Genomic DNA, 24,125 nt, shown 5'->3' on the forward strand with positions numbered 1-24,125 from the left:
GAATGTAAAGCCGCTGGAGAGTGTGGAAACTGCGAAAAAAACAGCCACCAAAGTTTCTATTGCTTTCAATGTTGCTCCTTCTGGTGCGACGATTGCATTGCTGCTCATAACATTATCCGAGCGAATAAAGACCACCGTGTGCTGGCGATTAAGGATTTTCAAGATCATGACATTGAAGATGTGAAAGAGAAGGCGCTTCAGAAGAGGAACACGAGCAGAAGATATCAACCGGTTTTGTCGTTTGGACAGAAAGGTTCGTCTCCCGGAATGTTTGATGATCCTTGGGGTGTGGCAGTGAATGAACAAAACCAAATTGCAGTAACTGATAGTAATAATAGGATTCAGTTATTTAGTAGTGATGGAACTTACTTAAAATGTTTTGGAAATGAGGGTGTAAAAGAGGGAGAGTTTGACTCTCCCACTGGTATAACTTATTTAAATAATGGAAACATCGTAGTGGCAGACAGTAGTAACAACCGACTGCAAATATTCACTGGACAGGGGGAGTACCTTTCCCAGATTACTGGTGAGGGAACTGATCTTGATCAGCAATTTGATTTTCCATGGGGAGTAAGTGCAGACAGTGAAGGTAACATTATTGTTGCTGACTCATATAACCACCTAATCAAGATCTTCAGTCAAAGTGGCCAGTTCCTAAAAAAGTTTGGAAAAGATTTGTTAGTTGACCCATGCCACTGTATTCAGAAGGATCAATATCTAATAGTATCAGACTACGGTGATCACAGTATTAAAGTGTTTAATGCAGAAGGTAATTTTCTTTATAAATTTGGAGAGGAAGGGGACGAGAATGGGGAATTATATGAACCCCGTCACCTGTCAATTGACAAAAATGGAAACTTGATTGTATGTGACTGTGGAAATCACCGGGTTCAGATATTCAAACTAAGTGGAATGTTCTTGTCTGAGTTTGGAAAACGCGGCAGCACTGTTGGGGATTTTAATGGACCAGCCTCCACTGCAGTTCTTACTGATGGTAAAATAGTTGTGTCTGACCATAGAAACCACCGAATTCAGATTTTTGCCGATTAATTTTGTTATATAATAGTTCTATATTATTACTTAAAGTTATTGACCAAGTTTTTGAGAAAACTGGCCCCTGCGTGTGAATAAATTTCGTTTATGCATAGTTTTTGTTGTCTTCTTCCTTTTAAAATTATGTCGCATAGCTTCCTTTCTTACAAGTATTATTTAAGGATCAATTGTGAATACCCTATATATAGGATAATGCCTGAGCCCTGAGGCCGAGGAGCGAGGGAGTTATCCGATTTAATGAGCCTTTCCATTGTTTTAGAACCAGCAGGTCATTATTGTGGCCACTGAAGTGAAACAGAAGGTTATTATTCGTAATAATGATCTCCTGTTCCACGTCCGTGACCTGCCCTTCCAATTATTGAAAATAATAACCTGTTCAAAACAATGGAAGGGCGCATTAAGCCCATTGAAAAGAATCTACCGTAGTTGTTTATGAGAATGTTAGGATTAACAAATTTCATTTAGTAAATAAAAAAGCATTTTGCCAAAAAAAAAGAATTCCCACTGCGATATGGATTTCAGTTTAGAAATCCAAACACTTAGTCCGAATTTTGAATGTTAGGCCCAGTCTGAAACTGAAATCCAGATGTTAAAATCCAAAGACGGACTTCCTAAATTAACTCTTCCAAACAGTCCCCCATCCACAACGCCACAATTTATTTTGAAAGTAACCTTGTTGTTCATCGGTCAGAACAGCATCAGGCTTAAGGAATACAAGTCCTAGGGGTGGTACTCCCGGCTATGATGGCTCTCTCTCGCTGGGTATATTTTATTCGAAATTGTGCGGGCATGCCAAGTACGCGCCTCACTCTATTCTCTCTACGGGAACTTCCCCTCAGTGTTTTAACCGTAGTTGAATTAAGCATCGCTCTCGTCTAACGGGGAAAATGAAATAAGCGCCTCGGCGCTTAATCGATCATTTACGGTAAAATTGAAATTCAAAAAATTCAAATCCCATTCAAATTTTTGCTGCATGAAAACTATTCACTAGTGTTATTGAAGTTTTGCGTAATAAAGGGACTGGCCCTTTTTTCAAACGTTAATTTTTCGTTGTTTTTTGCTTGTTCTTGCTATCAGTTTGTAGAATGACACCGATAATACGTCAACAATAAGATTATATTTGAAAATTGAAAAAAAGGTCATTTTCGCATTCCACTCCTTAAGTTAAGCCAATTCCCAGTTTCTTGAACTCAACCCTCACATTCAAAACGAGGCTAAGTGCAAAATCTTTCTTGTAAAATGAGTTTTAATGAGATTTAAAAACCATTTTCGCACTTAGCCTAACTTTGAAAGAGAGGCACAGGGCAACCAGGGTTTTAGCTCATTTTATTAAACCCTGGCCATTACCAAAAACAAACAGTGGAGAATATAGAATGAACCTTGCCTAGTCCCTAAGCCCGGCCGTTTATCTCGGATACGTCACCGAAATACATTGCCCGAGAAGGCCTGGGTAGACGCCACACAGGGACTCGGCAAGAATGAAACGTGGATAACACTAAATATTATTAATCATATCAGCTTGGATGGTTCCCAACTAGTATTGATGGGGGTAACTCGCGTCCAAGGTCGAACTTTCAGGTTGTAAACGTGGCAGGTACATAAAGACAAGAAAACATGAAGGATTGTCGGGATTACAAGTAGGGTGGGTTTATCCCTACTCAAGGTTGGAGAAAATATCTAAGCGCTACCAGGTCTCTCTGTTGCCAAGCCACACATTAAGAAAAATTCCCCTGATATGGACCAAGTTAAAAAAAAACGCCAGTCAAATTCTTCACTTTGCTATTTCCCTCACGCTCCTACAGTGGAGAAAAGAGCACCAACTATCACCTCCCACTTCTGCCATCTTATTACAAAAAAAAGCCCAAGTACTCTTGACATGACTCAGTCTGCTGATGGAGCGCTCGGGATAGCTCATGACGTTTCCCAGATGTTCAAAATGGTGAATTTTTTAGCGTGAGGAAAACGCCACGCACATGTTTCAAACACCTTCTCCATTAGGTAAAACGAACACAGGCCTTTCCTCCAACTTTTGGCTTCACGCCTACTAAATTAACTCAACACGAAACGCCATATCGGAGAGCGCAAAGAACAGCAATTATGGTAAGCGCCACACTGGTCTTTTTTCTTCATTATACTTCCCTCAACGAAGCGGATGACAAAAGAAATAGCACATCGCTCGCCACCCCCGCCCACATTTAGCCTGCGTAGCAGGCGCTAGTAAGTACCCCTCGCGCACCCTGTTCTTTCTTGCGCCTATATCACTTACAAGCACTGCTACGCAGGCTAGCCCATATTTAGCACCCCGCCCATTATAATGACAGTTTCCTTTTTTAACACCACTGGTTTTATTGATATAGAACAGGTGTATATTACTCACACACCTGTATTACGATTTACTACCACGAGTAGGTAGGTATCTGGTTATTACCACACCCTGTTCTTTAAAGATTTAAATTATCTGATAATATCAATGAATTATCTTGGAGGATTTCCTTATAGACAAGGCAGAATTTCATGAAGACAACTACTTATTAACGCTCTTCACGAAATCCTTTTGCTCACAATAGGGTAAAATGTTGCTGAATAAAATTTACAGAATAGATTATAAAAACAAAGACAACTAAAAAGCATTATTTCATCACTGTACATGCTCGTAAAGCAACAAACAAAAACTTCTAAAAGCTTCTGTCCATGAAATTAACCAATAAAAATAACATTTTGTGTAAAAATAAACTCTAATGAATTTCTGTTTGCTTCTGATTGAACCGAATAGCAAGCATTAAAAGGAATTTAAAGTTGACTACGAATTTCTGGAGCTGGCTTCCTTAGCAGCGAGAATGAGTGGCACCAGACTTGCAAGTGGTTTGGCCTGCTTTAAAAATGGATGCTGTAAGAAATAATAAACGACAAGAATTAAAATAATAATTATAGTTTGATAATTTTGTTGATCTTCTGGTTTTGAGCAAAAAATAGGGATAACTTGGACAAAATGAGCAAAATATAAGACACTTCTCGGATCTGTGCATCAAATCTTCTGAAATTAATTAAGCTGAAAAAAATCCAGAATTTTGCAGCAATAATTGTTACACCATAATACACATAAATTTAACTACATAAGATCGGTTCTTACTAAGGGGTAAGCCAAAGGAATAGTTAGGTGTGCTTACCTGAAGCAGTTCCCTGGCGCCTAACCGTTTATCTACATCCATTTCCAAAGACTGTGACAAGAAATCCTTAAATACTGGAGATAGTTTTTCTGGGTGAGCGAGTTCTGGTGTGCCATTTGTAGCTATCAAGTACAAAGCCTGCAGAGCAACAAAACAATAACAACAATGTCACTTTGTAACAAGACTTCTGGCTGTGGTAAGCTCCTGCATTATGGTTACCTTAAGAGAGCTTTGAGAGGATTCCAAGTTCCAAACAAGACAGTTTGGGCACAGACATGCTCACTATTATGAACGTCAACGACATGGAAATAAAATGCTGCATCCATACAATAATCATACAACCAATACAAACAGTACTTGTCTCATCAACAATGATTCAAATCATTCAGATGACTGATACTGTACTTACTCTAAGAGGATTCTCATTCAGATAAGGTGGTTCACCTTCTACCATCTCAATTGCCATAATTCCTAAGCTCCATATGTCCACCTACAGCAGAGAAACACCACAGAGATCAGCCGGCATGTATTGGAGTGCCATGTCTACAGAGGGTGGCAAGATCTACCACAGTTTTATTATCTACCCTTTGACAATACTAGTAATAACCAAAAATTAGGGAGTGTGGGTGATAGATCAAAAGTCAAAATGTTTTTTCTAGAATGCTGTGCTTTGCATAAGTTACACAACAAGGTAGAAGATCAAAATGCACACGATAAGTTTCGAGTGATAGAGAGTACAAAATAATGTGCATGATCAGATTGTGTTCTATGCATTCCTTAATTCAAACCAATGATGGCCACATAAAAGTGCTGGGAATGCTGCCATAATACCAACCTATAGATTAGGGTATTAGGGCTGGTGGATACTCTGGTCACCTGCAATTATTAGCTTAAATCAATGTTTGGGTACATTAATGTTGGATATAAACTGACGAATAAAAACTCACTTTAGGACCATACTGTTTCCTGGTCACCACTTCAGGCGCCATCCAATAAGGTGTTCCTACCATGGTAGAACGTTTTGACTGCTCCGGTGTTATTTGTGCGCAGAAACCAAAATCAGCTAAACAACAGAAATGAAACAATATCCTTCCATCAGTACTTCTAACTATTAAAAAAGTAAAACTGCAAAGCTGACTTACATGTATTGACACTAGGGCATAACTACAACCACACACTCTATCCTCATGTACCCTTGAAGCAATTTTTTTTCCTTTGTATGGTAACAGGAAAAAAAGGAAAGCAAAATTTACCCTGAGGATAAAATTGAACCACAAAACGGTACAGTACTGTATGCACACTTACAGACTGGTGTGGAGGCAATTTGAAAAAGCAGCAAAATAGAGCTTAAAGATTCTTACTAAGTTTGACTTGACCATCCATTCCTAACAGAATGTTGTCGCTCTTTATATCTCTGTGAATTACTCCATTGCTGTGCAGAAACTCTAAGGCTTGAAGGCACTATATCACAATGCAAAATGTTATGAATTAGTCATGCTGATATTGATACAGCTCAACAGGGTGATGGACAACCAAAAAGACAGAGTGGGAGAGGGAGAGGGGGGTTAGGTGGGGAGGAAGAAACATCCATTGACTTCAACGCAGATTATTGAAACATCAGTCACTGTCATCAACAGTCCAATTCAAACTCAGCTGACCTGGTTGGTCACATTCCACCCACTCGTGCCGGCATCCTAGGAGTAACCATCAACTAAGAAAATAACACATTATTTAAAATCTTGTGTCTTGTGCAATTACCTCTCTAGAAACGGATGCGATCTGTCCTTCATCCATACATGTCTCCGTGACAACATCAGTTAATGAGCCCCCAGCTAAATACTCCATAACAACCTGGTGAGGAGAATAAACCAAACATTTTGAGGAAGAACAATAAAAGTAACACCTAGAAGAATGCAACTGTAACTTTATATGTAAATTCCGCAGTAACATGATGAGGTAATAAGTGTTCAATCATATGGAAGAAGATCAACGCAGTTATAGACAGAACTTTTGCAGTTGCAAAAAGAGAGCCTGAAAAAACATTCAGGCTTGTACAGGATTCGAACCCTTCTCCCAGTTGGTTTGTTAGCTCAATCGGTAGAACGCTACACTGGTATCACAGAGGTCAAGGGTTTGAATCCTGTACAAGCCTGAATTGCTTTCTTTTCACAACTGCAAAAGTTACATCTACATAGTAGTGTCTTTCTATTCTATAATCTTTTATACCTAGACATTGTAAATAGTTTTTTAGTGTTTTTATTAGTATAGATATTAAATATTTGTAAGATTGTGTTTTGAGGGCCACAAGTTTATTAGCCTTGGGCTATTTAGTGTTACCCTCATTAAATAAAGGCATTATTATTATCATTATTATGATCTTCTTTCATATAAATCTTCACCCCGCAGCTCCCATTTATGATTAGTTTTATATATTTATAACTTCAATAAGTGTTGACTTACCCAAAGCTCTTCTCCCACAAGGTAACTATCCACATAGTTGACAATATTTGGATGTTTATTCTCCCTCATCACCAAAATTTCATTGATAATTAATTCCTAAAATAAACAGAGCAGCAGGTGTTAATGTTTGCTAGTTGATTTTAAAAGTATAATTTGAACCATTAATAAATTCCATTCCACTTCACTCCAAGAGACATTACTTTTATGCAGTGATGGGTGTTACTTTTAAATCCACTGATTATTATTATTATAATTTTAAATGTCTGATGCTGTACAAAGTAAATCATACCTAGTTATTCAGTCTACCTATTGAGTCAGTGTGTGAGCAAATAAACAAATCAACAACTACATGAAATAAAATTTAAAAAAATGACAACAAAGCTACTGAGGTATCAGGATGAGCCCACTGTGCTAAAATTTGTTGAAACAACTGTAGATCTTAGTTCAGGAATTTATTTTGCACCACCAGTCATGTTTTTTTATACTATGCATGAATGTCTAGAGTATAAATCAGTTCAAATCTGCACACTACCTTCTTTGGCTGCTGTGACAAGTTCATCTGTTTGATTGCCACCTGGATAGTAAAGTAAAACACACAAAATATGGCAATTTCATACATTGTAAACTCATTAGAAATTTAGAGTGCTTTTTTTAAAATTGCATTTATTTATTTCCAATTCCTTGATAATGGCATCATGAGGTTACCAAAAAGTTGCAACATTATCTAGCTAGGTGTTACTTGTTTATATTTTCTGCTCATAGACGTGTGTTTTTGGCTTTTCTTAAATATTGTGCTTTACATGTGACATGCAAAAATACACAATATTTATTGTTATGAAAGAAAAGCAACAGAAATGCATTGGTACATGACTGTATTCAGCATTGGTACAAGTATTCAGCATTGTTAGTAATCAACTCTCTCTGAATACTACTGGGGCTTAAACAAAGCATCCATATCTTAGAGATGTCTGCATGTATACCTTATAGAGAGTCAAAAAAATCTGAGGAATGGTAGGGAAGGACTCTGGGTGTCCATCAAAAAGTTTTTTTCACAGAGAGTTGACTAGATAATGCTTTCAACCTACAGTACAGATAAACTTCTGGCCCCGGTTGTTCAAACGTTGGAAAGCGCTATAAAAAAATAAAAATCACTATAAAAATCTATCCAGTGGATAATGCAATTGGTTTCGCTAATACCTATCCACTGGATAGCGCTATCCAACGTTTGAACAACTGGGGCCTGGTATAAATAGTCTTTCCAATTGTTACACACGACCTATGACGTCAAAAATGTCTTTGCATTTTGGGTGTTTCTGCGACGTCAAACAAAATCTGAAGGCTCAACGCTTTCTAGCGAACCTCTTCGGAAACAAAAGTTTACTTAAACAGGTTTGAAAGGTCATGGTTTGTGATTTGTGATTGGTGGATTCCCATCCGTTTTGAGTGTTCAGTGCTTTTGAACATCAGAGTTTGCGTGGTTTTGAAGAGAGCAGTAAGTTTTCCTGCTCTGTGCCTCGTCAATTGGGAGGATTTGTGCTTTGATGTTCTGTTGTGTGATGTAAACTTTTCATGTTTAAGCTCTAAAGTTTCCGTACCTTCTTACTGAAACATGGCAAGTTAAGATACCCAAAGTGAAATTGTTCCTATAGAGCTTTCAAATCCAGAAGAAACACAGATATGGAAGGGTGAAAACAAATCGGTACGTTCCCGCCAACATTTAATTTTGCAACTTCTGCTCATTATTGCCACCCTCATTTGACAAGCAAGAATTGGATGTTGTGGTAACAGTTTGATTGACGTCAAAGATAAACCCAAAATCCTGAAACGTTTTCCACAATGCAGGTCATGTGTTATCCAAAAGAGCTGTAATGCTACTAAAAATAATTAACTGTAACAAAGCAAATGAACTTGAAATAGAAATGCACTAATTTAAAGTCTTTATTATTACCTCATGTCCAGTTGCTATTTCAATAGCTGTATAAACTGTACCAGATGCCCTGCAAAGTGCAAATAACAAATTAACTTTAATTTTTTCTGGTCTATGGATGACTAATGTAATGCATTTGTTGCAACAAATCATATTCAACTGAAAAAGGACTCTATAATACAAGGGTTTTCAACGGTTTTCAAGGGTTTTCAAGACATGTGCAAACCTTGCTAAAAGAAAATGAGTTCGTTCAATAATTAATTCTTACCCCTGACCAATCTTTTCGAATTTTGTGTATTTCCTTTTGGGATCTCCAACACTAACTATGGTACCTGAAATAAAAATACACACATTAAATATCAGCTGTTGTACGGACATCTGTTACTTTCAGTCTCTAAACGAAACTGACAGAGAACAGATAATTGACGTACGTAATCTGCTATGAATCTCTTCATCTGACATCTTTTTCTTCTTCCTATCTCTTGTTTGTGGCTTTTGTTGCTGATCATGTGAAGCCACTGAAACACAAAAAAGAATTGAGACACTGTTTTGAACACAAATTTGCAGCAAAATAAGTGGTTACAGCAACTTAAAAAAACCTTGTAAACCTGTATCCAGCATAAACACAACAAAAAGCCTTCACAAGTTTATCTATAACAAAACATGGATTACCTTTATCATCTTCCTTGGCTAAGGGCTTTATGGAAACTTCATTTGGTATGTACTGAAATTAAAACAAGAAAATCCTTACATATTTGTAACCCTTAACTTCATGTTCCCTGGATGAAACCTTTGAGAGACCCATTAATTTACTGTGAAAATATTTACTCTCCTGTAGGACAACTTGAGTTTGACTTTGTCATGTAATGATTGGAGCTCACTTTACAAAGTACATGCAGTGATACTGACATGTACCTGGTAGGTATTGTAGCCTGTGTAGGTGGCGGGATTGATCTACCCAGAAAGGTACTTTCTTGGCAGCAGAGCTGCCACACGAAGCCAGCAGCAAAGCCTTGAGGGAAAATGTTGGCTGCCACATTTCTTCTGAGTTTTGAATGCTGCACACTTGCCAACTAATCCCACCAGCCACACAGGCCACCCATTAGTAGCAGCCCACCATGTGCATTATTATTAAATTTTTGTAAAATTTCAACTTGATCCCAAGGTTGAGGCTGAATTAAGAAGTATTGCCCACAAACACAAAAGGACCAGTGAAGCAGTTACTGCAGAAAATACCTTGGATTTAGTGTGTTCAGGCCTTGAAGGAATGGCTGGTGGTACATCCGCTTCAGATTCATTCACTTGTTCACTGTGATTTTCTGCTGCCAAAGTCTGTCAAACATATTACATGAAAACCAAAAAATTCTGTCAGGGTTTTCATTAAGAATTCTAGTACCAGAAGAAAGGTGTAACATTACAGGAGAATAAGGTGAAAGAGGCTCCATATCTAAATCTAAACAAAAAATTGTCATAGGCTATCACACATTGGGTGGAGAATTCTGTGTAGTAAATGGGGAATTCTCTGATTTGGATGCCTAATGAACACCATGACTGTATGACCACCTTCTACAGACAATATCATTGGCAGCATCTCTGGAACATTTTTGCTACCATTTTTTCCCTTCAGTATGGATCACATGAATAAGAAAGAATGTAATGCTGTACTCAGCATCTCTACTGTAAATCCCCAAAATGAGGATATGAAGACTTAAGGTGGCTCTGCACCACCAACATTTTCTAACTCTTTGAAAAAAAAAACATGCATGCACCTACTCTAACTAACCAGTGCCAATCAGAAGGAGGGGATTGGAATGGTTATGGAATTGTTTAAGTAAGAGTACACGCCATTAGGTTAGGTACCCAAGCTCAAAATTTTTTCACCTAGGTTGATTCTCAATTGCCTTTGTCTCCTAACCTCAATTCACGAATAATGAGGGCTAGGAGACAAAGGAAATAGATAATCAACCTAGGATAAAAAAAATTTAACCTGAATATGATTTTGACTTGTAACATGTCAACTGTTTATATCCATGTTAAATGTAACATATTTGTATTCATAATAATGGTCTAATAAACTACCCCCTGTTAACTTCATTTACTGTCTTACATGTGTAGGCGTGGCGTGTGGCGGAAGAGGTGGTGCATACGTGTGATCTCCAACTCCAGGACGCGATGGCTGTGTTTGACCTGCATGATACACAAAACAAACTTTACATCTACCACACTACAAATGTATCACCACGCATACTTTTGCAGGCCACTTAGACTTCACAAAAGATGACAACAAGAAGAAAATAACATAAATTAATAAGCATGAATAATATTTTACAGGTTGTTTAAATTTCCTGTTATGGGACAAAATTTTGATGACTTCATGAACACATGAGCTGTGGTTCAATTTCACCTTTGGTTTAATTTTTTGTTTCAAACTCATTGCATACCTTACTGTACAAAAAAAAAAAGAGAGAGAAACAACATTTTAAATCATAATGATAAAACTGAACCCAAACACATACATGTACACTGTACACTGTATGCGTATTTTACCTATGCAAAACACTGCAAGGAGTTCAGTGTTTCATAGCTATGAAGAAGTGTGGAAGGTGGATTATGGTCCATTACATGTATGTAAGTTTTCATTACCCCCCCCTCCCCCATCCTCATCAATATCTTTAACCCCCCCCCTCCCTCCCCACCTGCCCCTACCATCCTGAATAATAAATTCAATTCTTAGAACAAAAGATATAGGTGTTATTGTGTATTTGATTAAATGCCTTGAGTGACTCCAGGTCTCACTTGCTAAATCCAACAATCTAAGAGGACATTTGAAAGGGAAATGGCTTCATATGTTTTCCACATAACTTTTTTAAGGCAAAACTGTATCTACATTAAAGAGGTTTGCGCATTGCAAGAAGCAGTTCTGGGAATTAACATACTGGTTTGTGTTAAGACTGATCTCTCTTCTTACAAAGAAGGGTAATGAGATAAGAAAAAATATGCAGAAAAACTTTAGTATGCAAATGTAAGATGCATACGCTACATGCTGCGACCTTTGTCATGTAATGATTGTTAACTGTGTGGGTGACCAAAACTGTTGCACTTATGACATCTGACATCTGAACTGGGCCTAACATTACAATGTTCTATGCAATGCACATTCATCACAACACATTTGTCATTGTAAGTTAGTGGAAAGTGGTGCTGTAAATTATGTTTTATTTCTGTTCAATTTATTTTATTTTTGGTTCACGATGTTACAGATTCAAAAAGAAGTCAGATGCTGACTAAGAATTCTTCACAGTATTTTGAATACTAAGAGGTATAACAAGCATGCATTTTAGACAAAAAAAAGGTTTGCATTGTGGGTGCTTATTAGTTGCCAGGTGCAAGGAAACAACGTTGTTGAAGAAAGAATCCAGTAGCCCACAACATCTGCCTTCTTGATTAACCTGTACGCACAACTATGAGAAAGTTTAGTACAATCTTGATGATCGATATTCAACGCTAAAACTGATTAGAACTGACTAAACGCGTTGGATATTTAAAGGTTTTAATAAAGATGAATCACTGTTACGAGAAACTTCATCATTTTATAGAACTTTAAGAGAATCATTCAGAGTAGTAAAGTTAGAACTTGACGGAAATACCTTGAAAATCAGAAGAGATGTGTTGTAAGTATTTATTAGTGGGTGATAGTTCTGAGCTCACAATCAATTTCTCAAGTTCATCAGTTAATGACCCTGGTGATGACCCAGTTAGTGAACTTGAAGTGTCCGATTGAGATGTAAGAAGAGCACGTGTTGGCGAAGGAGATGACTTGCGCTCATCTTTATATGCTTTCCTTCTTTCATTGCTTGTTGTACCACTAGCGGGTAAAGATTTCCTGCGCTTCTTTGAATTCCGTTTACCCGTAATTAATATTTTCAGGCTTTTAGAAGATTGTTTGTTCTTAGGAGAAGTACAACTAAATGGTGAACAAGTTATTTTTAGTTCAGTGGCATCTTCAGAGGCAGATGAATACTGTGGGCTACTGGACGCTGACGGAGTGGAGTGACGTAAGATAGGCTCAGTATCAGATGATGAAGTGAGGATTTTTCCTTTAAAAGAAGTCATTATAATGAAATACATGCTTCATACCAACCAAACACTATTACTGCACAGCTTAATAGTACAAAAAATATTTCAATCCTTTTAAATGTTTTATGATAAGAATGTTAATTTTAGATTAAACTTTTAGAAAGTTAGATTTAAAGCTGTACATGCAAGCACAAAGCCAAAAAGTTTAAAACCACATACAATTATTTAAAGAGATTGAAAAAAATTGAAGAAACCTAAATGCCCACATATAATTATTTTGTTTGATATTGACAAGGTTACACTTTTTACACTACACACAATAAAAACTTACAAATGTACGAGCAGAGCAGATTTTAATAAGTTACTGACCGGGGGAAAAATACATTTATGTAAACAAGTAGCTCAACATGATCCATTTGTGATGTCTCTGATGAAAGATTCACCCTGGATACATGTACCAGCTGTACATGTACATTTTGTATAAAAGCAGTTTGCATAAAGCAGTGGCTTTAGTGTGTTTGAACAAGAAACAATGAAACAATGGATCTTGTTTTGCTATTTTCTTGGGGCTGTGGTTGGAAAATCTGGACTGGGATTCTGAAATCCAGAACAAAATGGATTTTTGATTACCAGTTCACCTAAATTTGAATATTGACAATCCAAATTACGATTTTGCCATATTATTATTGTACCCTTGGTTGTTCTTGAAAGTGTATGGTACATCTACAAAGGTGAGGTCTGCAAATAATATATAAAATAAAAACATATTACACTGTAATTTCACTTACCATAAGGCTTTGACACTGTCATAAACTTAGAGGTTGTTTCCTCTTTATTAATATTTCCTTCATAGAAATTTAACACATCAAGAACAGCCTGAAGAAAAGGAATTATTTAAAGCATATTAGTACCGAAAAAAATACAAAAAAACTGCACCAGTAACAGTGTTATGGAAGGGAGATTCCACAGGTTTATCAGAAGTCAATTAAACATTTTCAGGATACCATTCCCAATGACACGATCTTCCTTCATTCAGTATAAACTTGCACCTCAACAGATCAAAATGCTTAAATGTTGTTAAAGCAAAGGTTTGATTTACATTGTAAAAGTCAAAAATTATTATTACAGTACCCTTCAAAAGTAAGGCGACACTCGATTCTCGATCCTCGTGAGAATCGAGACTCGATTCCTTGATTGTTGCATCTCGATTCTTGATAATCCGTTCCTGCGAGACTCAGCAAACCAGAACGGCCTCTGCGAGACTCAATCCTCAACTGGTTTCTCGATAACTTGTTCTCGATTCACAATTCTCAATTCGCACAGGAATCAAGAATTGAGACTCACAACAGACTGTCAACTTACTTTTGAACGGTACTGTATCATCCCTATGCACAGTAGTGGACAGGGCAATAGATGCTAGTTTTCATATAAAATTGAAATCGAGGTGTTAGAGAGTAGAGCCCAAGGCACGAAACACTGCAATATATTGCCTTTATTCTCAGGAAGCAGTTGAGTTCTTCCATTCAAAATTCTGCTTTTCCCAATCCTTCAGTCCACTCTTAAAATAATTCTAAACTCCTACTGCAAACCTTTACTCAACAACTTGAGATGACTATACATAACTTGAATCAAGATCAAGGATAAAGACTGAACCATCGAACGAGATTTACATTTCCAGTGAAGGCCACTTCCATAGTATTATCCTTACCATGGTAATTATCAGAGGGCTTCTCCACACTGCTTTACACTAAGTGGATCTGTTCAGTGAAATGTTTATTCTTTCACCTGGATATATACATGTACAGCTGACAGAATTGTGAAAACTTTTACGAACGTTCACTTGGTAAGGAAATGAGTTGAAAGGACTGATCTTACCTGAGGGTTTTTCTTCTGTTCAGCTTGGGTGATATTTGACGTATGAAGAAGTCGTGCCCACGCTTCAGGCATCCCCTGTCAACAGTGATGTCATTAGTCAACAAAGTACAATATATAACACGGTAAGTGTTAAAAATAAACATCAGCCAGCTTCTGATTGAGAGACACTACACTTATTTGTTAGTACAAGTAATAATGGCCATGAATAGCAGGTTTCTGCTGTTGGGAATGGCACAATCACCAATTAATGACAAGGATCACATGACATGCCCTTTTTTAAAAACAAGTACTTAAGGGGGATATTCTGTCCCACAGGGCATACTGTTTTACCTGTCAAACATCCAAAAAGATACCCATGTACATGACTGTGTGTAATGGCAGCTGTCTATTTACAAGCCACGCTTAGCTCATGAGTGACAGCCTCTAAAAACCATCTGCTATACATTTTATAGTACAGTGTGCACTTAAAAAACTTCGTTGTGATAACCTGAACAAAAACAAGGTTGGTTAAGACCAAGAAAAGGCAAAATACTGGACATTAAAACAAAAAATGTTTATGGACAAGTGAAACTGAGAAACTGAGATCAATATAGGGAAGATCAAGAAAAGGAGAAAGAAATTGCTAACTGCTGACCTGGTTGAAGGGACCAAAACTCAGAGCTGTTAAGACAAGAAATTTCTAATACTTCTTCGACTAAATTAAAGAACAAGGAATAATGCCGTGCTACATGTACAAATACCGTATAATGCAATTGCTTGCAGGCATTATCTCAAAATGTTCCTGCTCATGGTATCATGCATGTTAATAGCCATTTTTGGCCTCATTTATGATTATGCAGCCAGCAGGGATGAATTAACATGCTGACCAAAGAGTTATAAATAAAAATTGGCTGCCATTTTTTAAAAAATAATTATTAGCACCCTTACACTGCAAATACTTATTGCAGTAATAAAAAAATTGTGGTTTGTGGTGACCCATTCATAAAAATTTGCTCATGCTGCATATGTTATGTCCCAAAAGCGCATAAAATACGATAAAAATGCAATGAATAAATAATAATGTTTGACAACTCTGTATAAGAACAGACATTACCATGAAAACTAGAAGCTATGTCAAAAGGTGAGAAATATTGGGTTATAAAGCCTCATGTTATTATAATTTATTACACAAAATATTTTACAAAATTATAATATTCTAAATAAACCTTCTGAAAAAAAAGATATTTCACGGATAACAGAACAAAAATGCCAAAACCTTAAACCTACCATAATGAGTGCATTATTCATTCTTTAAACAATCACATGAAGAGCAAAGTTACATTTAATCAAAATGATTGAGCCATATCAAGCACCAAGTATGAAAAACAGACCTATTGTACCAGCAATGAGAATCCACTCGTTTTTCCACACATAAATATAAGTTTGTGCCACTGTGTTGATTAAAACTAACTTATTACTAGGAATCACAAGACTACAAGCTCTTAGCTACTGCATCATGATTCATGATTTCATGATTTTTAACAGCAACAGGCACATTGTGTCAAAGCTTCAAAACATTTGAGAAGATGTCAGGAATAAAACAATAGTGTGTTACTTTAATTAGTGACATAAGGGATAGAATTCAATTTATAGCTTAGATAATAATGGACGAATGAGACTGTAATTTTGACTCATGAAAGTGACAGCAACTTTCCACCTGCCCAATGAAGTGAATTCACAATCTATAATTTGTAAAATGTAGCCTTAAAAGGAAGAGAAAAAATCATTTAAAGTGGCATAAATTCTCAACAGACAACACAGCTTAATCTACCGTGGAGCTTAATCGTTGCATCTCTAAGGATGAGAAGAAAATCTCTTTAAATACAAACATTGCTTCAAATTCCATTTTCTGCACCTGTTCTAATGACAACTTCGGAATTTTGGATGAAAACCGGCTCGAAAAGATAAAAGCTTTTCCCAATTTGAAACGAGTTACATAAACTTTAAAAGGGCAAAAATAAAGAGGGATCTGATTTCGCTACCGCGTCATGTGGTTGAAGTATTCATGCCCTGATATTGAAATAACTAGGAAAATTTGACTTTACTGAACAGAACACCATATAGCCAGCGGCGCTCTTCTAATATGCATTTCATTTTCACCCCACTATGTAACTACGCTTGTGATCCTTTTGATGGCCCAAGAGTTTTGTTTGGAAACTTTGAAGAGGACGCAAACATCTGCATTTATAACCTATGGATGATTTGATCAATGAATTCAAATAGTTATTCAAGTCTAAGAAGTTTAGCATGACCACCTACTATGAACCGGCTCATACAGAAGTAAGAACGTCAAGGAAATTCAGACAATAAACGCAGTAAGGGTATTTTAAATGCACAACACACGGGCGAGGACTTTCTAGGAAAATATATACATGTATAAACGTAAGCTTAAATAAATATACCTTCGAGAAAAGTGTTGAAGAATTTGATCAAGAGCGTTGCAACCAGGAAGAAATAGATCGCACTTCAAAATCGCTGTACATGTAAAGTTTCACTCTGCTCCGCCGGTATACCACGTAATTTTGCGAGCAGATAGAAATTTACAGCAGAAATTAAAACAACCTAGATTCAATCAAGGCTTGGTTATAAGTTATGTGCGTTCGTGATGTCTGAAAATAAGCGACACCGCTTCGAATCAATCGATCCAAACACGAATCGAAGACAGCTGACAGATCGATTTTCGTTTCATAACCTCAAGCGAGCACTTCGATAAAAAGTGAAAGTATGTTTAAACGAGCCAATCTTATTACTTACCGTGAATTCTGAGGTAACGGGATCAAAGCCCACATGGATTGTGTGTTCGAACTGTGTTGGGTAAGAGATTTCAGGCTTTTTCTTCGAATCTACAGTAGAACATAATTGTTTTTTATCACATTAGCGAATTGACGCCATAACAGAAATAGATTCTTTCTCGTCTCTGAGCACATTTAGCATTTTTAAAATCAAGCTACATACATTTCTCGTCGCCTTTGTTCTGAAAGAATTTAAACGTGGATGCTTTCTTCTTCTTCTCATCAACAGGAGCGCTTGGCAAAGGTTTCGATGCAGGCGAAGAATCTTTCGTGGAAGTTACACGTAAAGGAGGGGCCGGTGGCCGTTCTTCGTCCGACATACTGCTTTGTTAACTTATCTAGCAGCCAAATTCTCCTCCAGTTGTCTCAGAGTTCTTATTCTATAAAACGCCGCAAAAAATTCCACCACTGAAAACATGCGTAACTCAAATGCTCAGAGTTTCGCTGGTCAATCGCAAAGATATTTAGGGGAAGGTTTCATCGCCAGGGCGCGAGTATTTTCAATCCCCCCTCCAACATATGGCGCGGAAAGTACTGGGAACTAACTCAGTCATTTGCAGCCAATCAGAATGCGTCCAATTTGTCTGCCTTTCCGGATTCCGAGTGCTTTGATTTCACTGAGAAATGTACGTAACTAGCTTGATATTTCCTGGATATGAAGGCAAGGCTGTGACGCTTATAAAATTGTTATCCATGGATCGATAAGAAGCTAGGCGCAGGCAAGCCTCTTTGTTTATCTTGGAGAAGGTTTTATCTCATCGAATCAAAAGCTGATCATTTTGACAACAGGAAATCTCGTTTTGCATTCAAACATATTACACTTTCTTTTTCCTGATTGTACTATTTCGAAATATATATCACCTGTGCGTCAACGTTTTTATCATATTGGCTGTCAAAATCATCTACGAATAGACACAATATAAGGTGGATGACATATTTACGAAGGGTATTACATTGAAAACATAAAAACTTTCAGAGAGCCTGGGGACATGTGGAGAGAACGACGAAGTGAAATACTATAAAAAGTGTTTCATTTTATCATGATTTCACGATGGGGGTTATACAAGCGGGTGAAAACCGATTTTGTCCCCCACCTAGCCTCCCCAGCCATTACTTATGAATCATCACCTGTGGAACGATTTTTAACAAAATCATTTCTGATTGGCTCGAACCCCCAGGCTATTTCTTCATAACCAGCTAGCGCTGACAAATTTGGGAGACGTTTCCGATATCCAGTAAAATAATGTCAATAGTGCAGGACATCTGCAAAAAAAAAAACGAACGAAATCATCCCTTTATATCCCTGCATAAAGGCAACTTGCGAAAACTTAACCATCGATCGAGGTAAATATCTTTTACCTTGTTTTTTTAAGTATGAATAAAAAACAGTACGGTTTTTTTCTGTATTCAAGTACGCGCGAGCAGTCAATCAAAAGGTCTGGAGCGAGGCTGAGAACTGAGAGCGAGATTGGGGCGTGAGGCTTGCGCGCTTCGCGCGTGTGAGACTCTTTAAGCTACGCTAAACCGATTTTAAGCAAAAATCCCGACTGTTTTGCAGTGTAAAGTATGAATGGCTATGAATAAAAAATAATAAAGTCTTTGGATTCGGCTTCAGTATAATCTTCAAAATTCTTCAGATTATACTCAGCCTTACTAATAATTGCTGATTTGCAGGCCCTCGTAGTGAGCCTTTGAATCAAAACGGTCATCGTAAGTCATCGCTTCAGTCTTTTCGATTGATCGTATTCCAGAATGAGAAATACGCAAAAGTTTTAATACAAATCTCTTTTACCGTGGTTTTTAGAATACGCTACATACATCGGATTACTTTAATTCTAGTAGATTTCTAGATATTGCAATCAGAGAATGAACACCAAAAAGCAATTGATTTCTAGAGTTTATTCCATTTATTCGTATTGCGGAATACAGTCAATCGAACACGCCCTAAGAAGAGAGGCACCACCTGATGGAGACACGGTCACATGGATGGTCTTTTCATAATTTGCAAAGTCGTAAATTTATATTAATCTGTCCGTGAAGTAAAATCAAGTTCTGTATTGGTGAGTTACAATGAAATACAGTAATAATTTTTGAAACTTCTTTTATGGTCTTACTCGATTAATAATCATTCTGAACTGTAACCTCCAATACTTAAGAAATAACATTTAATGGTATAGCAGATTCCTGTGTTTGAAGAAAATAAGCGATTTGACTTGACTCGAAACTTTAGCTTCTATCATTATCAAAAGGCGTAATAAACAGAGCGTCCCAGCCCATAAATCTGATCACTTGATCCCCTCTGAATAAGCTCACTCAGTCGAGTTTTCGAAATGGTTTAGCCATCATGTATATGATTCGAATATAAGCCATTATATCATGCTGTCCAAAATTGTTAATTATGGGTCCACAACTATAGCAACATGCAATGCAAATTATACCCCTTGGAATCTGTTATTATATCCCTGTGTGTACTGACTATACAGGCCAACTCTTGCCTTGTCGACATCAGAATCATACGGACACCAGCCAAATCCGTTTAAATGGAATAATTTCGAGGATGTAGGCAATGATGAGAAAAAACGTGCTTTATTTGAGTGTCAATGTTTTTGGGACGAAAGTTACTAATTAAAGACACTATTTTTACGTTCTCTATTAGAGACAGGACCTCCATTTTACGTGGTCATCCGAGCCACACAAGCCGTTGGCAGGGCAAAAGCAGTCTCTTCATTTCTCAGTTATTTTAAGACTTGGAGTATTGATTAGGCCCAGGGGATCCGCGAACCCACGACATATATATCATGTACCGCTCTGCAGCAGTCAAGCGCTCTCCCGACTGAGGCCGCTAACTCTAATCCTACTGGACCCTACTGCAGTTTAAAGGAAGTTAGGTGACACTGTGGTCCTGTGAAAGTGGCCCAGAAAATCGAGTCCTATGATGGCATGTACTTAAATAAGGCTTCTGCCTTCTCGGGATAAGATCCTTTTAACCTGCGATCAGGCATTCGCATTCCTTTTTTGCGAGCTGGTAAGTTGGCGGGTAGGTAAAAAGAGAACAAAAGGTTGAAAGGGGAAAAGGACCGCCTAGCTGATCCGCGCTGGTGTGATCTTTTTATGAGATAACTTTGCCAGCTAGCCCGTAGTGGACACTTCATTATGACCGGTCACGCTCACATGTTCCCATGAGTTATGAAGGATCTACAATAGCCTGTGACCAAGCTCACTTTTACGCCAGTTTGGGGAGAAATTAGGCGGCGGAGCCCACAGCGCACTTTTCCTCACGCGCTAACGGCTTCGCCGCCGAAATTTTCCTCGAAGTCCACAAGTGAGCTTGCTCAAAGGGCAGGCTATCCAGGATCCTAGAATAGCAGGACTCCAGATTTAAAGTGTCAATGTACGGCAGTTTTTAGAGATAAAAGCTCAGTGCTAATGATTATTTGTAATCAATACATCACAAGCCTCAGGGTAATTAGTTTGTTCATCACTGCGTAAAACTGAGCTATTTGACTTTTGTTTTGTTTTCGATTAAAACAACAAAGAGGTGTTAAAGGTTTGTTCCCTTAATTGCCTTTACGTCCTAATTTTTACCCCAAAAGAACCAAATAACATTTTATGCAGCCAGCGTAGCAAGCGGGGTTTCCGTGCGGTTTAGGAGCAAAGAACGGGGAACGAGAGTCAAAAAATGGCGCTCGTTTCATTTCTCGCGCGGCCAAAGCTGAGAATCCCGTTGCTCGGTCTTTCTTTGCTTGCGACGCGGGCTACGTTTTATGTTATCGTAGTTTAAAGTAGCGCACCGTGGAAGATGAAAAAGAAAATCCCTCTGTAAAATTTGTCACAAGTACGAGCTAAACAGCAAAGGTTTTTCAACGCTTCAGTCTTGCAGTTTGTTTTTGAGCTCCGTCAACATGTCTTTTCACGATTGACCCTACTGACACGCTGAAAGCTCTCCTGTCTTCGTAAAATATTCAAATCATAGTCGACGCTTCAAAAAGGCCCGGGGGGACTCCCATATAAAAGTGACGGGGATGCTCGTTGTCCCGCTTAGGGGTGTAAATTGCATTTTGGTCTCAGTTGAGGGGCACCCAACGAGAATATAGTTCAAAACACTTAAACATAACATTGTGAATGTATTTTAGTATTTAAACGGTAGATATAGGCATTTTTGTGTCCCCTAAAAATTTTTCGCCTGTTAGGATTTCCTAGCTGAAATTCGAGTAATCCGAAAATTATAGGGATCAAAATTTACCTCTTCGAAAATTTCCGCCAGAAAAAAGGTTCCCGAAAATTCTAGCTGACCTTTTTAGGGTAAAAATCTGTTAAAAATGGGCAATTACACCATTTTTTAGATGTTCGAAAATCTTAGGAGAGGCAAGCAGGCAAGAAATTTTAGAACAAATGTTCCGAAAATTCTAGATCTCAAATCGTCTTCCGAACAGATATTTTCCAGAAATTGACGTTAGGTTAGGGTCTTTGGGACGGAAAGTCACTATATTCGCCCATTCAGGTATCGCTTAGGGCTGTGCATAAAGAAATTTACAAAAAATGTCTTGATTTCAGAGAAATCTAGCTTTTAAAACAGAACACAACGTCGCTGGCATTTATTTAGATCTCTAACTCTTATTTAGATGTCTGTCGGAGATGAAGAGAATAACTGTTTGTTTTTAGACACTTTAAAAACATTTATAAAGATGATCACGTATTCTTCTGTTATGTCTTGATCAGTCTTTAGTCTTCATCGGAATCGTCACCCATACTGAGCAATCTGACAGTACAGCTGACTGTATTACGTGACCTCTATAAACCTTGTTTATAAAGTTACCCTGGGGTTGCCTGGGGGGTGGGTAATTTCTTACAAGAGGCTAATGGGGATGTGCCGCTGGATGGGGTGGCATGATCACGATTGGATTGACCATAATGGGGTTGCATTTTCAATAGAGTCACTAGAATGGGTTTGCACATTTTCGGATTTTTAGGGGTAAGACAGTTCTTCATATTTACGGTTAGCAAACGTACCAAACTTTTTGTACTGTAGATGAAAAGTATGAAAAGTAATTAAAGCGTTCCTCATTGAGTGGCTAAGTTGGAATGGCGAAAATTACATATTTGCCCGAAAGTGAATATGATGGGGTCTATAAGTGGCCACAGAATGGACTATAATGGGGTAAGGGCTCTGAGAGGCCAGTGGCACATACCTAGCAAAAATTAACCCAAATACCCCCCCCGGGAAAATTACAAGCATTGATTGGAAAACTTCGAATTACGTATTTTAAACATACCGCGTCTTACCTGAAAACCAACTTTGTTGATATTGACTTCTATCAGAGGAACACTTGACGAACCGTCACATTGTTGTTCATAATGCGGCCTGGTTCTGTTTTTTAGCGCCTCTCGAGGGACACTTACTTCGACTACCTTCGAGCAAGCTTTCACCGGATTCTTTGGTTGATTAGCGGATTTTACTTCTTTTACAACAAATCTGCTCCCTGTCTTCTTTGTTTTCTCTTTCTTTATCGGCGACAGTTTGATCGTAGCGTTAACGATAGGGAACTCCATCTTAGAGGGCAAATTTCTTCAGAATATACCTCAGTGGGGAGGGCAGCATGTTTCAGATCCTCTCGCAAACAGATGAAATTTTTCGCTGTCTAAAAACAACAACTGAAAACAACGGAAGAAAATTATGACGTGACTTGTCAAGCATGAAATTAAAAACAGGTCACTCAATCATGGGTGTAAATTCTCCAGTAAGATACAGTGATTGATAATTATCCGAAATGACGTCCAGATCTTTATCACGATTATGGCTGCTGTCTTTACATACACCTGACCAACTGACAGAAAAAAATGTCATTGATTTCTTTAGTTGGTTTGTTTGCAAGTCTTTGACGAAGATCTTGAGGCTTCGTGAGAAATATGCGTGCTTTACGCTCGGTACGTGTGAAATAGTTTTTTATAAAACATTTTAATGACCCTTTGTTTATAGTTATACTCCACTCCGACTGGCGGATTTCCCGGGTTGAAACTGATATGAAGAACATGAGTCATATCCTGATCGATCAGTCAGTGGTCTGAGTAGTTTGGGTTGAAAGCTGTTGAAGATACCGACTGCCCAGTTTTTGCTACATTGAACCCAACATTCCCATCGAGAAATAATTACACAAGTTTGTTAGTTCTAATATTGGACGAATGGAAAGAATGCTGTACACTGACTCAGGCTTTTGTTGTCTGAATTCAGAGCCCATACCAGGTGAGGTCTCCTGACAAACGATTTGTATCTGTTTTAATCAATTAGTTCTTCTGTGACGGATTTCAAGGGATTTAAGGCAAAGCGCTGACGCGAACAGGAAACACATTGCTTCTTCAAAAATAGACCGATTTGGTGTTCTATGGCATATCTTCGCATTAAAAACTGCAGTAGGCGGTAAATAGCATTGTAGATTACCGTAAACATAATAGTGCTTGGCACATTTGAAAGATCCATTAAAATCGATTGTTTTTAAGTCACGTGATTTTTCGGGTCTTAAGGTACGGTAAAACGAGCGACAAAAACCCCGGGAGGGAGGTACTTCCAGGAATTCTTGGTGAGGGTGTGCCGCCAGGTTCTCCAAATCCTGTCTCTATTTCAGACCAAAAAATGTCATTTTTCACATCCGTTTTGAGACCTGTCCTCTAAAATCCATACCCCTTTTCAGACTTTTTCAGACCTGGCGTTTAAGAAATTATGTCATCATTACTTAGATT

At 37.8% G+C, this 24,125-nt stretch overlaps 1 protein-coding gene across 3 annotated transcripts; it reads right to left on the minus strand.

The window, feature by feature from the left end:
• Positions 1-3,374: 3,374 nt before the first annotated feature.
• On the minus strand, positions 3,375-23,060 carry LOC140951171 (serine/threonine-protein kinase PAK 2-like). 3 transcript variants are annotated; one of them, XM_073400396.1, is made up of 18 exons: positions 17,554-17,896; positions 17,353-17,441; positions 14,560-14,634; positions 13,473-13,560; positions 10,715-10,794; positions 9,844-9,939; positions 9,280-9,331; positions 9,039-9,125; positions 8,876-8,939; positions 8,629-8,677; positions 7,213-7,254; positions 6,681-6,776; positions 5,979-6,071; positions 5,582-5,681; positions 5,168-5,283; positions 4,630-4,710; positions 4,221-4,358; positions 3,375-3,940 (listed from the first exon to the last, which is right to left on the minus strand). In XM_073400396.1, exons 1-18 carry the CDS (start codon positions 17,708-17,710, stop codon positions 3,854-3,856), a joined length of 1,590 nt encoding a protein of 529 aa, XP_073256497.1. In that variant the 5' UTR covers positions 17,711-17,896; the 3' UTR covers positions 3,375-3,853. The 3 variants fall into 3 exon arrangements, with proteins under 3 accessions (XP_073256497.1, XP_073256496.1, XP_073256495.1); XM_073400395.1 differs by lacking the exons at positions 17,353-17,441; positions 17,554-17,896 and adding an exon at positions 22,674-23,060; XM_073400394.1 differs by lacking the exons at positions 13,473-13,560; positions 14,560-14,634; positions 17,353-17,441; positions 17,554-17,896 and adding exons at positions 12,255-12,704; positions 13,377-13,422.
• Positions 23,061-24,125: the final 1,065 nt, after the last annotated feature.

This window comes from Porites lutea, chromosome 10 (genome assembly GCF_958299795.1).
Source record: "Porites lutea chromosome 10, jaPorLute2.1, whole genome shotgun sequence".
Classification (NCBI taxonomy): Eukaryota; Metazoa; Cnidaria; class Anthozoa; order Scleractinia; family Poritidae; genus Porites; species Porites lutea.

Excerpts from the sequence above, each read along its gene's own strand:
- LOC140951171 (XM_073400394.1), bottom strand. The coding sequence starts at position 13,407 with ATGTACCATACACTTTCAAGAACAACCAAGG. Across the intron at positions 9,940-10,714 it reads CACACGCCACGCCTACACAT|ACTTTGGCAGCAGAAAATCA; the intron begins GTAAGACAGTAA and ends TATGTTTGACAG. Across the intron at positions 4,711-5,167 it reads GGAAACAGTATGGTCCTAAA|GTGGACATATGGAGCTTAGG; the intron begins GTGAGTTTTTAT and ends TCTCTGCTGTAG.